Genomic DNA, 15,812 nt, shown 5'->3' with positions numbered 1-15,812 from the left:
GTTCAAGAGCATTTCTTGATCTTTATCCGTTCTCTAAAAAATTGATCACTTTGATACCAAATTTATCAGAGATTTAAACTTTGAACATAAGACTCATAGAATTATAGCACTGTTATCATCAACGTTGGTCAGAAAATAACAATACCATATTTTCTTTTGTCATAGCGGAAACTATCTGCATCTTATTTCACCCACAGGGGAAAAGCATTGCTTAGAGCATTTCTTCCAATTAAACTTTCCCGTTGGTTCCAATTTAATTGGAGGATAAAACTTTTACTTTGTAGCGGAAACTTTACAATATTCTATTCAAAAACAATCTGTATTCTTTTACTCTCTAAGCAATTTTAACCGGTTGGTTAAAAAATGCATTACAGAAGCAACAATTTAATCTTTTACTTTAGTTCTATTCACTTTTAAAAGAGCACTTTTATTTTCAATAATAAACATGATCATGTTATTAACAACGTTGGTCATAAAAATAACATAACCATATTCATTTTAATAATCACTTTAACATGCTCTTAAAAACTTAATTCTATCTAAACTTTTATTTCCTTCGTAAAAGAGCACTATTAATTATTTACGCAGGGTAAAAACATGAATAAAAATTCATGAACTTTTACTCTTTACAGAAACTTTTCTTTGATCAAATAAAAATCATAAACTTTTTAATTTTCTTTATAAAATTCATGAACATTTCTTTTTCTGGACAAAAAATCTTTGGATTAATTTGAACAGAAAGACTATAAAAAATTAGCCAGCTCCCGCCGGCATCGGCCTAGCGCGGGAGGCCCGCAGCGGCCCATGGCCTGCTCCCCCGCGCACTCGCGCGAGCCGACCTAGCCTCGCCCTGGCGCAGCCCAGCCGCCGAGCCTGCACTTTCGGCCCAGTAAAACCCGTGGCGGGGCTAGGGTTTGCATCCAGGGCGTTAATTTTGATCGGACGGTGACCCGTTCTTTTCTCTGGAACAAAACAGGAGAGCGAGGGAGAGTGGAGCGCAGCCTCGGTCAATCCCTCCCTTCCCCGCGCCGCCCGCGCGTCTCTGTGCCCGCCGACCACGCCGGCGAAACCCGCCGCGCTGCGCGAGCCACTTCTGCCCCTCCTCTCCTCCCTCTTCTTCTGTCAGTACTCCGTCCACCGCATGCAGTGGCAGAGAGGGACGAGTGTGTGCCCCGGCCGCCGGCGACGGCGGCGAGCCGCCCCAGCGCGAGGCCCCTTTCCCCTTTTCTCCGCTTTTCTCACGCAACAGAGAGAGAGAGAGAGAGAGAGAGAGAGAGGCGCGGATGAGGATCTGCTCCCCTTGTGTCCGAGGACGGCGGAGCAGTTGGCGATGGCGCCGTTGCCATCCTCCTCGCCTGTCGCGCGTCCTCCCCTCCCTTTCCCCCTTCTCTCCTTCCTTTTCTTCCTGTTGCAGTGAGGGCGGAGCCAGTCCTCTGATCTGTCTCCGCGGCCGGGGCCAGAGGCCACCGGCGAGCTAGGTTTGGCCGCCCGCGACGGCGACCTGAAGCCACCGCGCCGCGCGCGCGACCCTCTATTTCATCTTCCCCTTTGATGTTCTTTTTCATCTCCACTGCAACAGAGAGAGAGACGGGAGAGCCACCTCTCCTCCTCTGCGCCTGATGGATTTCGGCGGAGCATGCGCCATTGCCTTCCCCTTCGCCGGCTGTGCGTCCACCTCGCGGTGAGCGCGCCGCTGTCGAGCGGTTAGGCTGCGGTGCCCTTTGCCCCTTTCGGGGTGGTTCTTCGTCTGACGCCTCGGCTTGCCGGTGCGCGTCCGGATCGAGAGGAACAGGTGCGGCCATGACGGCGGCACAACTTTTCTTTTAGATTTCTTTGCCCTTCTAGGGTTCTTTGGGGGAGGGGATCTCTTTTTCTTTTTCTTTTTCTGTTGTTGTTTCTTTGTACCGAAATCCACTAGCCCGATCTGGCTGATACCATTGATAGACCTTGGATCGGAGTAGGCTAGTAGATCCGGTGAACCTACCTTGTCCAGCAGCAGATGAACTCGAGCCGGAGGCCATCGTGATGCTAGGGAACACGGCGATGGCAGAGAGTAGGCGACGGTGGTGGAGCTTCCCGTGAGCACCGCGCTAACCCTAGATCGGTAGGGATTGTGGCAGCGATTAACCTCATAAGTCGTGCCCCGGCCCACACCTCTGTTTATATAGCGCGGGTCACAGGGGCCCACCAACCATGGTTTGGTTGTGCGCCCCCGATCAGGGCGCGAGTCAAGGGCCCGTTCGACCCGTTGGGTTCGAACGGGAGAGAGATCAACCTAACAACTACTACTGTATATCATCAGCCTATTTAAAGTAATTACTGCTCGTGCTATCCTGCCACACACACCTTTCGTTCCACGTGAATCAAGCGAATCTCGAGAAATTTTTCTATCGTATCAACCACGTCCATACAAATTATTCCCTTCGTTCACAAATACAAATATTTTTGAACCGGGCTTACCCCCTTTCCATTAAATGGAAATACAACTGTTGCAGAAACATTCATGAAGAGAAGAAAGAGAGGTAGCGAGTCCAATGCACTACCAGAAAACCCATCGCACTCGTTCGCCAGAGTGTGGACATAAATGAGTGAACGAACCTACTTAAACATGTCTACATACATTTGATTCACAAAAGAAATTAGAACATCTTATATTTATGAATGGAGGGAGTATATAAGTACGAGTAAAATAAATAAGAAGTATGCACGAAACAGACTTTCACCCCTTCTTTATAACTAAAGGCAAAAACGGTCGAAGCATACAAGGTGGTAAGAAAATCCTCAAACAAGCACGTATATTCGAACAACAATACTTGACATGCCCAAAAGCAAAAAGAAAAAGCGATACATGATTCGTCTAAGACGAGGAGTCAACCGCTAGGAGGCGAAGCGAGCTGACGGTCGACCACCTGTCACTGCTACAAATATGCTAAACATTATACTTAGTCAGAAAGTCGCTGCAAGAAGACCCTCTCGATAAACTATATTGTTACTGTAACTAGCTAATTGCCCATGCATTGCAACAGGCGCATACTCTAGTGGTTCAACACTAATTTTGTCCGACATATACCTTACATCAATTTTGGTAACATTTAATTTGATGGGTGTATGGGTAGAGGAAGGCAAAAAAGTTTTGATTTAGTTGAGATTTTCATAAGATTGATTTGATTGAATTAATGCAGCAGAAGATTTTGGAAAATATCGATTTTGTTTAGATTATTGCACGTTAATATGTTTACATTGGTTCTATTTTGTTCGACATCGATGGGGGTTACCAAAAAACCAACAGGAAACTGAGGGGGGGAGGAGAACGCGGGAGGAAAAAACCGAGTAGAAGGTGAAGGCGACGCTACCAACTCCCATTTGAATTTCCCACATGTCCCTCGTCGGAGATAACTGAATGAAAGTTAACACTCTACAACATTATCTCCTCACCTGAATCTTTTAGGACCTGACAAAATCTTTTAATGACTCTTGTTATGTAGGTAACTCTGTTGACCCTTTCTTTAAAAATAATTGTGCTTAATCTTCATTTCGAAGTGCACTGATGTCTGATCAGAAGCTCACCAGACTTAACCATCTGAGGTAGGGGATGCAGGCACTCACCTTCAGACTTAACCAGCAAGCATGCAGGCACTCACCTTCAGACTTAACCAGCTGGCATGCAGAAAACTGAGCAGTTGTGTGCTTCACCCTATTGTCAATCTGGAAGCACAGGACCAGATGTACGCATCTCACGTCAGTGAGGAAGTGTCGTTGTAGTGTACGCGCGTCAGGTCGTTGACAGACAAGTAATGGCCATTGCTGTAGTGTGAATAAGGCATGTGCCAAACGCCTCATGGTTTTGCAATATTAGTGTGATCAGTCCCATGGTTTCTCAACCACTTCGTTGTAGCTAGTCCCTCTATACCATAATATAAGAACAAGATTGAAAAATATTTTTATATTATGAGACGGAGAGAGTAATATGTAAGAGCATCTTGAACAGTTGCCCTATAATAAAGTAGGGGTGTGTTTTTTTTTTTGCATTTTGAGGCCAAAAAACATCTTCAACGACTGCCCAAAAACGAAAAATGGAGCAAATTTTGTTGGAGGTTGTCCAAATATAGGACATAGGTGATGCATCTTTTGGGCACGATGCCCAAAACGAAAAACAGTGTCGCACGGAGGCCAACTTCCGAGCTGAAATTTATAGGCTCTTCTCCAGCGACCGCCGCCGCCGTAGGCTGGCGAGCTCCTCTCCTGCTGCTTGTGACCCGATTCCCCTCTAACCCCGCAATCTCGTGCCTCCAGCTGTGTCGATGACGCGTCGTCGGGCCAGCTCAGCCGTTGGAGCCGTGCGTCTCTGGGCCGGCGGGGCGGACATGCATGTGCGTGGGGCATGACGCGTCTGAGGGTGACTGATCTTGGTCGTGGCAGGTCAGAGACGGCGGTTGCGTGAGGTGCCCCGACGGTGAGCGGGGGAGCTTGGGATTTGGTGGCTACATGCCGCGATTGAGACCGGAACGGAGGGGGAAAGGTGCGCGAGCTTTTTTTTGTATGTAAATAACTTTATTCCTCGTATGATAACCATGTCATTTACAATATGTGAAAGAATAAAGTCAGGGGCATTGGAGTCCCAAAAGTCCAATGCTTTGCTAAACAATCAGCAACAAAATTGGTTTCCCTGACATTTGAAAAGTCCATCACCAACAGACAAGTCTCGGTGATGATTGGCACATCGAGACCCATGGGGGCGAAGACAAGGTCCGGGATGACCAGAGTGGCACAGGGCAGCTGAATTTGGGGACAACGAGCAGAGTTGTACAACAATGCAACATGAGATTCAGTTTCAACAGTTCGACAATAGGTCCGGTTTGATGCCCTATTGTAGGGCAGCAGTTGCACATGTCACTTTTTCATTCAAAGAAAACACTTTTTGTGCCCTAAAATTTGCTCCAATCACTTTAAACGCTTTTATATTAGTTTACGGAGGGAGTATTAATTAGGTGATTCTTTTTTTCCTTGGGCAGATTCAGACCATCCAGTGTGGCTCGGGCAGAACTTGGCGGCAGACAGGGAAGGCATGTCAGGACGGAAACCTTTGGAAGGCTGGTCTTTGTTTTCCCACTTGGGTGGCAAGCCATCTTTGATTGGACGATGGCTGCGGGATAGTAGAGACTTGGTGTGCATGTTGATGCTGATCACACACTCAATCTCCCTGCATAAGCGGACCCATGTATCCAAATCGACGTAGTAATCTCCCAGCCAGAGATAGAGGACGCCGTCCTCATCGGCCTTGAGGACTGGGTTCCGCGGCATGGCCTCCGGCAGCCTCTCGCGCTTGTAGGCCTCCGACGCCCAGAGTAGCGGCAAGGGAAGCTCCATGTCGTCGTCTCTCGTCCATGAGCGGAGGTCTGGTGACAAAGTCCAGCTCCGCAGCACGACGTCGGCAGGGTGGGTGTTGTTGCCGGGGTTGTCGCCGTTGGTGGTGACGATGGAGATGAGCTTTATGGAACCCCCAACTGGTCCCATGGTCCGGCGCTCCTTGGGGTAACTGCGGGAGAAGTCACTGCCTTGGCACTCGTGGGGAAGCTGGATGAAGTCCAGCTCGCCGTCTTCGGTGGTGGTACCGGTGGAGAGCAGGTCACAGACAATGGCGCCAATCTCGAGGTCGACCCAGAAAACCTTCCCGTTGAAAGTGAAGACCACGTCTGCTTGGTAAATATGCGAAACAGGGCATTGGGCCGTCAGTGTCAGCAGGGCATGCGGGATAACGCGCGCCTCCTGCTTCGTCCACGTCTTGCCAGGGCCACGGTTCGACCACCGGAAGAGAATGCACGACCGCGGCAACGCTTCGCCGGGTCCATCAAAGTAGAGTCCTACATCAAGCAGATCGCAGGAGCCGTCGTCGCGTGGCAGGACAGCAGGTTGCCTGAGGGGGAGCAAGGACTTGTCATCTTCCAACGCGAGGACGGAATCCATGGTGGCGGGGAGCAGCGAGAGCGAGTTCTTGGCGGCGTCATAGACGAGCCAGTACAAGCTGTTGCCGAACAGCAGAGTCATGACGGGGAAGTTCTCCACGACAGACTCGAGGAGGCACGTGATGCCGCCGTACTCGCGCGACTCGGCCTTGGCGCGCAGGGACAAGGTGGAGAGCTCCGGGGGCTGAACGAGGTGGAGGTCGAGGGAGAACTGGTCGAGCATCCAGGACCCGTCCTCGATGTCGCCCCAATCTTTGCTCGCCTTGGCCATGATCTCGTCTTCCTGATCCTTCTCCTCGGCGTAGAAGATCGGGACGCGCTTCCTCAGCACGACCCAGGAAAGCCTCCCCGGGAAGCTCATGGCGGAAGATCGCCGGAGATGTGGCTCGGGATTGATGTGGATCGAGAGGCTGCGGCGGCCTCCCGAGTCTCGATCTCCAACTCGAAAACCCTAGATTTTAGGCTTTCTCTGTTAGAGCTAAACACGCCATGTACTAATGTCCGAGTAGATGTCTGTGTACTTATCCGAGTAGTACACCCAAGTAGAAACGGACTAGGTTAGCTCGGATGTTTTGCTCCTTTATATAGCCATGTAACCCCACGATGTAATCACCAAGAAAAGCAAAGCAATACAAAGAGAGAAGCCAGGAGCGACACGCCCTTGTTGCTATCACAAAAAATCTGCCGATCAGTTTTCCGTCCACGTTCGCCAAGTTACGCCGAGACGTTCCGTCAAGAGATCAATCGATCCGATCCTAGTGCTAGTTGAAATCCCAGGTTCACGTACGTTACGTGCATGCATCGATCGAGCTGCTAGCTTTGGTGCACGTACACGTTGTACCTCCTGGTGAATTGATCTAGCGTTATAAAGCCAACATTCTCTCCGTCTGCCTGCCGATGCCGCAAAAACACGGTAAACTTTTTTACGCCAATCTTGTCTGTCTTTTTCTTTCTTTCTGATGCGGCAACCCGGGACGTCCTATTCCAAGACCTACGCGCCTGGAAACAGCGAGTTGGGCTGGGGAGTTCGCTGCTTTTTTTTTTGAGCGGGTGTTCGTACGTTTCAATCACGTATGTTAAAAAAAAGTATGTTTAGCTTAAAAAAAGTATGTTTCATTTTTCCCAAGATTTTTTTGCTGATTTTTTATTGATGATAAGTTTGAAAGAATAAACAAATTCGATATTCTGGATTATACTGAGTAAAGTGTTGTTGGAAACAGAAATTAAAATGGTTTTGAAGAAATTTTTATATTTTGAATAAAAATCTTTTATGACAATTTTTCTTAAATAATGAACCTTTTTTTGTATGTGATGAAAAAAAATTGAATTCAATGAACATTTTTTGAACAAGATGAACAAACTTTATATTCAGGATTTTTTTAAATGATGAAGTAATCCTGAAACAATGAACAAGAATTTGATGAACATTTTATGAAATAGATGAACAAATTTTGAATTTGATGAACATTTTATGAAATAGATGAACAAATTTTGAATTTTGATGAACATTTTTCAAATCCGATGAACAAAAAAATGGATTCGATGAGCATTTTTCGAATTCAATGAACAAAAAAAGTTTGTTAATTTGAAAAGAAAAAACTTTGAAAAAGTGACCAAGTAAAGAAGAAAAAAGAGAAAAGAAAAAGGAAAGCCAAAATTTTAAAAGAAGAAAAACAAAACGAAAAAAAGGAAAATCGGCTGGCCCATACGAACGCCGAGCGCGTGAGGGGTGTGAACAACCTGCGCGCCGTAAAGGAATCCCCAGGCAACCCAATCTTGTCTGTCGACCTAACGCACAGAGCGACGGACGAATTGGGCTGGCCTACTAAATAATGGAAAAAGCGCGATACGGACTAGAGGCTGCTAGTTGGGCTGTGCAAGGGGTGATCCCCAGATCACCGCCCAGTCTTGAACGTAGCTCGTGTGGAGTCGGAGAACCTAGGGTCTCTCTTGCCTGGGTAATCTGATTTGGGCCAATGCAAAATGGATAATGGTGTGTTGGGTTCAGGATCAATAACAGGATGGTGTTGATGCCATGATGCGGGACCTAGGACTACGAGACGAGGACTTGGATGGTGTGGTCTATGAGCAAGAGGAGATGCTGCCGATTGATTCTTTTCATTGGACCGCAATAGCAAGAGTTCATGTTGGAAAGACATATAATCAATTTTGGTTCTTCAAATACATACGAGCAGCTTGGTATCTTGAGCAAGATGTTAAAATCCGTCCGCAGGAGGATAAACTTTACAGTCTCCACTTTTCATGCCTAGGGGATTGGGAAAGAGTCATGGAGTATGGTCCATGGAATTTTAGAGGGGGCGCAGTGATCATTGCCCCTTGATCCCTTATGATGGCTTCTCCAAACTGTCAATGCGTTTGGCACAGAGATTTTTTTTTTGAATTTTTTGATTTTTTTTCCGATTTTTAAAATTTTGAATTATTTTCAATTTAATCTCTAATCACCCCTCATCACTGCTCTATTTAACCTCTAATCTCTAATCACCTCTCATCATTCCAAATTCACTAACTTCCCGGACGGTCACCCATCATCTCACTACTCCAGCTTGAGCACGCTTAACTTCCGGGTTCTATTCTCTCTGATTTCCAAGTCTGCACTTGTTGTTTTCCTAACAATAGTAAGATGTCAATCCTATTAACCCTCAGGAGTTTAGCTTGAGCATGAAGTCACACATTTCAGTGTCTGAGTTTGAAACTATTATTCTAAAAAACAATAATTATTTAGTAACACTATATTTCTTGAGTAAGTAGTTTGACCATAGTTTGACCACAGTTTGACCAGATTTGGCCAAAATTCAAAAAAATTAAAACAATTATTTAGCAACACTAATATTCTTGAATAATTACGTAGTAACACTAATAGTTCTTGAATAAGTAGTTTGACCATAGTTTGACCAGATTTAACCAAAATTCAAAAAAACTGAAATTTGAGCATATCTTTTTTTCCTTTTGGAATTTGAGGATTCTAAAAATTTGCAAACAGGCCGTAGGCTGTCAAACCGGGACTAAAGGTCTAACGTTTAGTCCCGGTTTGAGACACGAACCGGGACTAAAGGGCATCGCACCCTTTAGTCCCGGTTCGTGTCTCAAACTGGGACTAAAGGGCTCATCTGAACCGGAACTAATGCCTTTAGCCGCACGAACCGGGACCAATGCTCACATTAGTCCCGGTTCGTATAAGAACCGGGACTAATGGGTTTATCTGGCCCGAACGAAAGGCCTGTTTTCTACTCCCTCCGTTCCTAAATATTTGTCTTTCTAGAGGTTTCAAATGGTTACCACATACAGATGTATATGGACATATTTTAGAGTGTAGATTCACTCATTTTGCTCCGTATGTAGTCACTTGTTGAAATCTCTAGAAAGACAAGTATTTAGGAACGGAGGGAGTACTAGTGATCTCTAATCATAGAGCACCTGCATGGTACCAAGAGATATGTTTTAGAACTCATGTCTGAACCTCGTCGAGGTGCTAATTTAGTTAGGAGTATGTGTTTTTAACAGTGAGCACCTTCTCCCCTAAAAAAAACAGTGAGTACATTCTCATGGTTTATGAAGTACCTCGAGGAAGCGGTACTCGTGTTACTTGCTCAATGCCTGCTAAATGTTCAAGTTTTGAACTCGATGCATAAAGGCAAATAAATCCCAAAACATTGCATGTTTCAGAGATGAGAAAGGGGACACACACACAAAATAAACCAGTCTACATAGTACTGCTGACTAAGTTATCCGGATGATCTAAGAAATACTGTATTGGGTAACAGGTGCTTAAGTTCCCACACCAGGTGAAGCATAACCATCTTGCCAATCAGATTTTGTACTGCATTTAAACATCAAACTGTACAAAAAACTAATCGTTCAGTACAACGCAACGCAGAGCAAGTATTATAACTTACTGTTTCAGCTTCCCTACAACTTTGATCCACATTTGTGCAAATTGACCAAACCATAAGTCATGAGACCTCTGAAGAGTGCATCATCAAAGGATGAAGAAAAGAGCACTGAAAACCAGACTCTTGGCATTAGCACAAACACCTAATGTGTAGAGTCGCCATGCATAAATGAAAAAGCAAGAATGTAAGAGTAGAAACACAAGAATGTTCTGATTTCGAGATTTAAACTGAACATTCGAAAAGAAAAAGATAAAAGAAGCAATGGTCTCTAGAGCTCTCTAAAGATGCAAGCACACTAGTTGCTCTTTGTTCCCAGCATCATGTAGGCACAACGAGCTCTGTAAAATGTCTCAGGCTTCATTCAGCAGCAGAGCATGATAAACATAACAAGAGGATTCAGTTCTTCATCTCGTCGAGAAAACGTCGAAGCCATTACCACATATATAGTGAAGGTAGCAACAGACCACACCATCAAAAGTTCAACCAAGCTTCCAACCCTGCCATATTTAAACCACCACACTCCGACTCTACTACATATAGAAAGCACAGAAGGTTATCAGCTAATTAACTACTTATAACATAGGTAAATGCAGGGACAAGTTAAGTCAAGATCGATAAAGATCCCCGGAGCTGAAGGTAAATAATCACAACAATCGAAGCAAGAGCCACACTGATGAAAGCACGGCGACTTGAGCTGCTCTTCCTTCTTTCCCTGCAAGAAGTAGCAAATATGGCATTGTTAGACTAGTCACCAAGAAGTATCAAGGACATCCTCTAATTTTTTCAAAAAGAAGAACACCCTTTAACAATGCAGTCAAGCACAAATTATGGTTGATCAAGCAAGCGCTGGTCATCAGTCTAGCAGAATGTGCGCAAATGGCAGCAGGTGGGAGGAGAAGCAGTAGTAGATTCAGACTCAAATTACCATCTACAGTATATCAGACGATTCTTCTTTTCCTTGTGCAGAGGACCATCAGACCATCCAGTGTGGTTCGCGCAGAACTTGGCAGCAAGCAGGGTAGGTATGTCAGGATCGAAATCTTTGGAAGGCCTGACTTCTTCCCACGGCGCTGGCGCTGGCAAGCCATCTTTGATAGGACGATGGCTGCAGGACAGGAGAGACTTTGTGCGCATGTCGATGCTGATCACACACTCAATCTCCCTGCATAGCCGTGCCCTTCTCTCCCAATCCAGGTAGTAATCTCCCAGCAAGAGGTAGAGGATGCCATCCTCGTCGGCCTTGAGGACTGGGCACTGCGGCATGGCCTGCGGCAGCCTCTCGCGCTTGTAGACCTCCGACTGCCAGAGCAGGGGCAAGGGCAGCTCCATGTCTTGGTCTCTCGTCCATGAGCGGAGGTCTGGCAACAGGGTCCAGCTCCGCAGCACGACGTCGGCAGGGGGCGTGTTGTCACGGGGGTTGTCGCCACTGATGGTGACGATGGAGATGAGCTTTATGGAGTCCCCGACAGGGCCCATGGTCCGACGATCCTTGGGGTAACTGCGGGAGAAGTCACGGCCTTGGCACTCCTGGGGAAGATGGATGAAGTCCAGCTCCACGTGATCGACGTCTTCGCTGGTAGTGGTACGGGTGGATGGCATGTCACAAACAATGTCGCCAAGCATGAGATCGGCCCAGAAAACCTTCCCTTTGAAAGTGAAGGCCGCGTCTACTTTGTACGCCGGCTGGCGCGGCACCTGGGTATGCGGGCTGAAGCGCGCCTCCTGCTTCGTCCACTTCTTGCCAGCGGCATGGCTCGACCACCGGAAGATGATGCCCGACCCCTGCAACACTCTGTCGCGTCTCTCGGACCGGAACCCCAGATTGAGCAGATCGTAGGAGCCGTCGTCGCGTGGCAGGACGGCATGTTGCCTCAGGAAGAAGAAGGGCACAGAATCAACTCTCGACGCGAAGTCGTAGCCCGCGAAGGAATCCATGGTGGCGGGGAGCAGTGAAAGCGAGTTCTTGGCTGCGTCGTAGACGAGCCCGTACCACCTGTCGCAGAACACCAGAGTCATGACGAGGTAGTTCTCCACGACGGAGTCGAGGACGCACCCGATGCCGCGCTCCTGCGTCTCGATCTTGGCGCGCACGGACAAGGTGGAGAGCTCCGGCGGCTCCACGAGGTGCGCGTCGAGCGAGAACTGGTCCAGTATCCAGGACCCATCCTCGATGTTCCCCCAATCGTTGCTCGCCTCGGCCATGATCTTGTCTTCCTGCTCCTTCTCCTCGGCGTCGAAGACCGGGACGTGCTTCCTCAGCACGACCCAGGAAAGCCTCGTCGGTGAAGACATGGCGGAAGATGGCCGGAGATGTGGCTCGGGATTGGCGTGGATTGAGAGAGAGAGGATGCGGCGGCCTCCCGAGTCCCGATCCCCAACTCGAAAACCATAGGTTTAGGATTTAGGCCGTTTGCTGATGCCTGTGGACGGTGGAGATACGGCCATACCAAACAACTTCGTTTTTTTAGGGGACCATACCAAACAACTGGAAGGAACTCTGTTGGGCTTCTAGAAGCCTGGGTGGCTTCTGGCTGGCCACAGTATGTCGAGGCGATAGAGTAGGGTTAGGGTTGTGATAACGCCCACACGTGTGTCATACTAAATATTCGCCCATACACCGTGTGTGGCGTAAGAAGGAAGCAGCACACACACACATGCGTGTGGATGCATCTACTTCGTGTCACACGCTTAACAAGTACTACGCATCCCACCCTGCGCGTGTGACACGAAGCAAAAATGCCCACACGTCCTGGCGCAGCTACGTTAGGTACCCTTTCACGGGATGACGCTTTAGTCGCCATCCGGGATGGCAAATGCAATTGTAAAAGCATAGAACTCTCTCTGTTTTGGTTAATTATAGTTGTCATGTCTAATTTATGGTAGTTGCAATGTGCAATTAAACCATAGTTGCCGTGTGCGATCAAGTACTTGCCACATGTGGTCAAACAAATAGTTGTCATGTGTGTTTACCTAGTTGCCACGTGTGGTCCAACCATGGTTGTCATGTATGGTTAATCATAGTTGTAATGTGTGTTTACCCTGGTTGTCACGTACGCGCAACTACAGTTGCCATCTACCAACGAATCATAGTTGCCACGTGTGTTCACCTAGTTGCCGCATACGCGCAACTGCAGTTACCATCTATCACCGTACGAGTGTCGTGTGGGCGAAGGGCAGTCCACCCACACGCGCGTGGACTGGTTGCTGACTGTGTGGGCGAGAACTAGTTCGCCCACACAGCGCAACTGGCAAACCGCGTGCCGCGGGTCGTGTGGGTAAGTGTTCTAACGCCCACACAACACGCTATGCCTACGTGGCACTCGGATTCCTTTAGGATTCGTGCAAAACAGAATTAAGGTGGATCAAGCGTGTGGGCGATGTGTAAATATGCCACGCGTGTGGGTGTTATCATTTGGGTGGGGTTATTAGAGTCTAAGTGGGTCTAGGTGGGGGCCTGGTTTGATCTAGTTTTCAGCTGAGCATCCAAACTAATTTTCTGCCCGACGGTGTTTGATATCTGCCATTTAAATGTGGTGTTTGCCTAAAAATATATATTAAATGTGGCGTGCTCGAACATGCTGATTTTTGTTGTGGTGCTGTTTAATATGATGGTGAGTATTTATGCAAACATTGGTGGCAAATGGATGCTTGCAGATGGCACTTCATGTACAAGTTGAGTTTCTGTTCAGAAACTTTGTGAATTTGTTGTGGTCAAATGGTGTGATGGATTGGGTGGCAATGGTGTTTTGTCATGGTTAATCACCATAACAAATTTGAGCTTAAATGTATAGATGGAAAATATACTTCCTTCATAAAGTGGTTAGGTGGATGCAAACTTTGAAAATTATGGAGGGAGTTGTGATGGGTGGTTTATGCTCAAAGTTTGTGGATAGTCATGATACGATCGTATGTTGGTCTACGCAAAATTTCAGCTTCATATGTTGAAGGCACAGTGTACTTGCTTCACAAACTGACAGACTGGCAGAAACCCTAAATGGATGCTCTGATCAAAACTTAGCTTGGGTGTGTGTATTTGAGGACGGAAATGGTAAATATTTGTAAGAGAAGGTCTACAAATAATTTGGTGATTTGTGGTGCAAGGAAAATTGGTAGTGTAGTGCAATGGTGGTCTGTGGGGTTTAATAACAGAAATGGCAATTAGGGTTTTGGAGGCAAAATCCTAATTCCAAGTAACTAGGCAAGACACTTACTCTCAAATAAAGACAAGAGTGCAAATAAAATGCAAGAACACCAAAAGAAAAAGAAAGAAGACATATCTGGAAAGGAATCTTTCAAAAGTGAAAATCCAAAGTGTTACAATAGGGATAACCATGGTGCCTGGGAAGAACTACATATCTGAAGCAGAGTATAGCAAATCCAGTCAGAATAGAGACATGGTGGTTATTAGGTGGGGAAGATACAAACTGATAGCACAAGTGTTCCCTGGGTGATTTTGGTAATTAATGTCAACATATCTCTTGTTGGACTAATACTTTTATCCAGTATATTTCAGATCAGTTCAACAATGGCTTGGCAAGGACAAGTGGATGTGGAACCCCTTCAAAATGCTAAGGACTAAAATTGGCTAAAGCTCAAGACTCTAGATTTCTATTTTAGTGATCCAAGATCACATTGAGTCCATAGAAAAAGCCAATACTATTAAAAGGGGATGATGTGTTGCTTAATGATGTACTTGCTCAAAATGCTTAGTGATATGCTCCAAAACCCTCAACCACTTTCTCATTTCCAAATATGTCTAAAACCTAAAGTCAAACTCGGCCCCACGGATTTGATCTATCCGGCGCCACCGAGTTCCTTTGACATAGCCATTGCCACAAACCCTAATCAGTTCGGTCTCACCGATAGGTATTTCGGTCTCACCGAGATGGCCTTGCATCCTCACTGTGATGTATTTCAGTTTTTCGGTCTCACCGAGTTAGTGAAACCGGTCACACCGAGATTGCTTGTCATTTGCTCTGTTGTCCATTACCCCACTTCGGTCTCACCGAGTTGAGGTAATCGGTCACATCGAGTTGATGTTTGCCCTAACCCTAGCACATCGGTCCCACCGAGTTGAGCATGTCGGTCCCATCGAGATTTCTAACGTTCACATTTTGAACTGCTTCGGTCCCACCGAGTTCTTCTATTCGGTCTGACCGAGTTGGGTCAAATGTGTGTAACGGTTGGATTTTGTGTGGGGGCTATATATACCCCTCCACCCCCTTCTCCATTTGTGAGAGAGCCATCATAACGTGACTACACTTCCACTACTCATTTTCTGAGAGAGAACCACCTACTCATGTGTTTAGACCAAGACATTCCAAGCCAACAACAAGAATCTTGATCTCTAGCCTTCCCCAAGTTGCTTTCCACTCAAATCATTTTTCCACCATTGCCAAATCTGTGTGTGAGAGAGAGAGAGTTGAGTGTTGGGGAGACTATCATTTGAAGCACAAGAGCAAGGAGTTCATGATCAACAATCCATTTATTACCTTTTGGAGAGTGGTGTCTCCTAAATTGGTTAGGTGTCGCTTGGGAGCCTCCGACATGTTGTGGAGTTGAACCAAGAAGTCTGTAAGGGCAAGGAGATCGCCTACTTCATGAAGATCTACCCGAGTGAGGCAAGTCCTTCGTGGGTGATGGCCATGGTGGGATAGACAAGGTTGCTTCTTCGTGGACTCTTAATGGTGGAGCCCTCCGTGGACTCGCGCAACCGTTACCCTTCGTGGGTTGAAGTCTCCATCAACAAGGATGTACGATAGCACCACCTATCGGAACCATGCCAAAAATCTCCGTGTCTCCAATTGCGTTTGCACACTCCAATCCCATCCCTTTACTTTCTTGCAACTTGCATGCTTTACTTTCCGCTGCTAATATACTCTTGACATGCTTGCTTGAAATGCATTGTGAATGCTTAAACTTGTATTAAAACTCCACC

At 46.7% G+C, this 15,812-nt stretch overlaps 1 protein-coding gene and 1 pseudogene across 1 annotated transcript; both read right to left on the bottom strand.

Moving 5' to 3' along the window:
• Positions 1 to 4,472: 4,472 nt before the first annotated feature.
• On the bottom strand, positions 4,473 to 6,584 carry LOC123125938 (uncharacterized; annotated as a pseudogene).
• A 3,475-nt stretch (positions 6,585 to 10,059) lies between these two features.
• LOC123125937 (uncharacterized) lies at positions 10,060 to 12,405 on the bottom strand. The gene is made up of 2 exons (XM_044546376.1): positions 10,800 to 12,405; positions 10,060 to 10,586 (listed from the first exon to the last, which is right to left on the bottom strand). The coding sequence occupies exons 1-2, from the start codon at positions 12,164 to 12,166 to the stop codon at positions 10,475 to 10,477; spliced, it is 1,479 nt and encodes a 492-aa protein (XP_044402311.1). The 5' UTR covers positions 12,167 to 12,405; the 3' UTR covers positions 10,060 to 10,474.
• Positions 12,406 to 15,812: the final 3,407 nt, after the last annotated feature.

Source organism: Triticum aestivum, chromosome 5D (genome assembly GCF_018294505.1).
Source record: "Triticum aestivum cultivar Chinese Spring chromosome 5D, IWGSC CS RefSeq v2.1, whole genome shotgun sequence".
NCBI lineage: Eukaryota > Viridiplantae > Streptophyta > Magnoliopsida > Poales > Poaceae > Triticum > Triticum aestivum.
The sequence above is the reverse complement of the archived record's forward strand: the minus strand, read 5'-3'. Positions and strand labels throughout refer to the sequence as shown.

Excerpts from the sequence above, each read along its gene's own strand:
- LOC123125937 (XM_044546376.1), bottom strand. The coding sequence starts at position 12,166 with ATGTCTTCACCGACGAGGCTTTCCTGGGTCGTGCTGAGGAAGCACGTC. Across the intron at positions 10,587-10,799 it reads CGTCTGATATACTGTAGATG|GGAAAGAAGGAAGAGCAGCT; the intron begins GTAATTTGAGTC and ends TACTTCTTGCAG.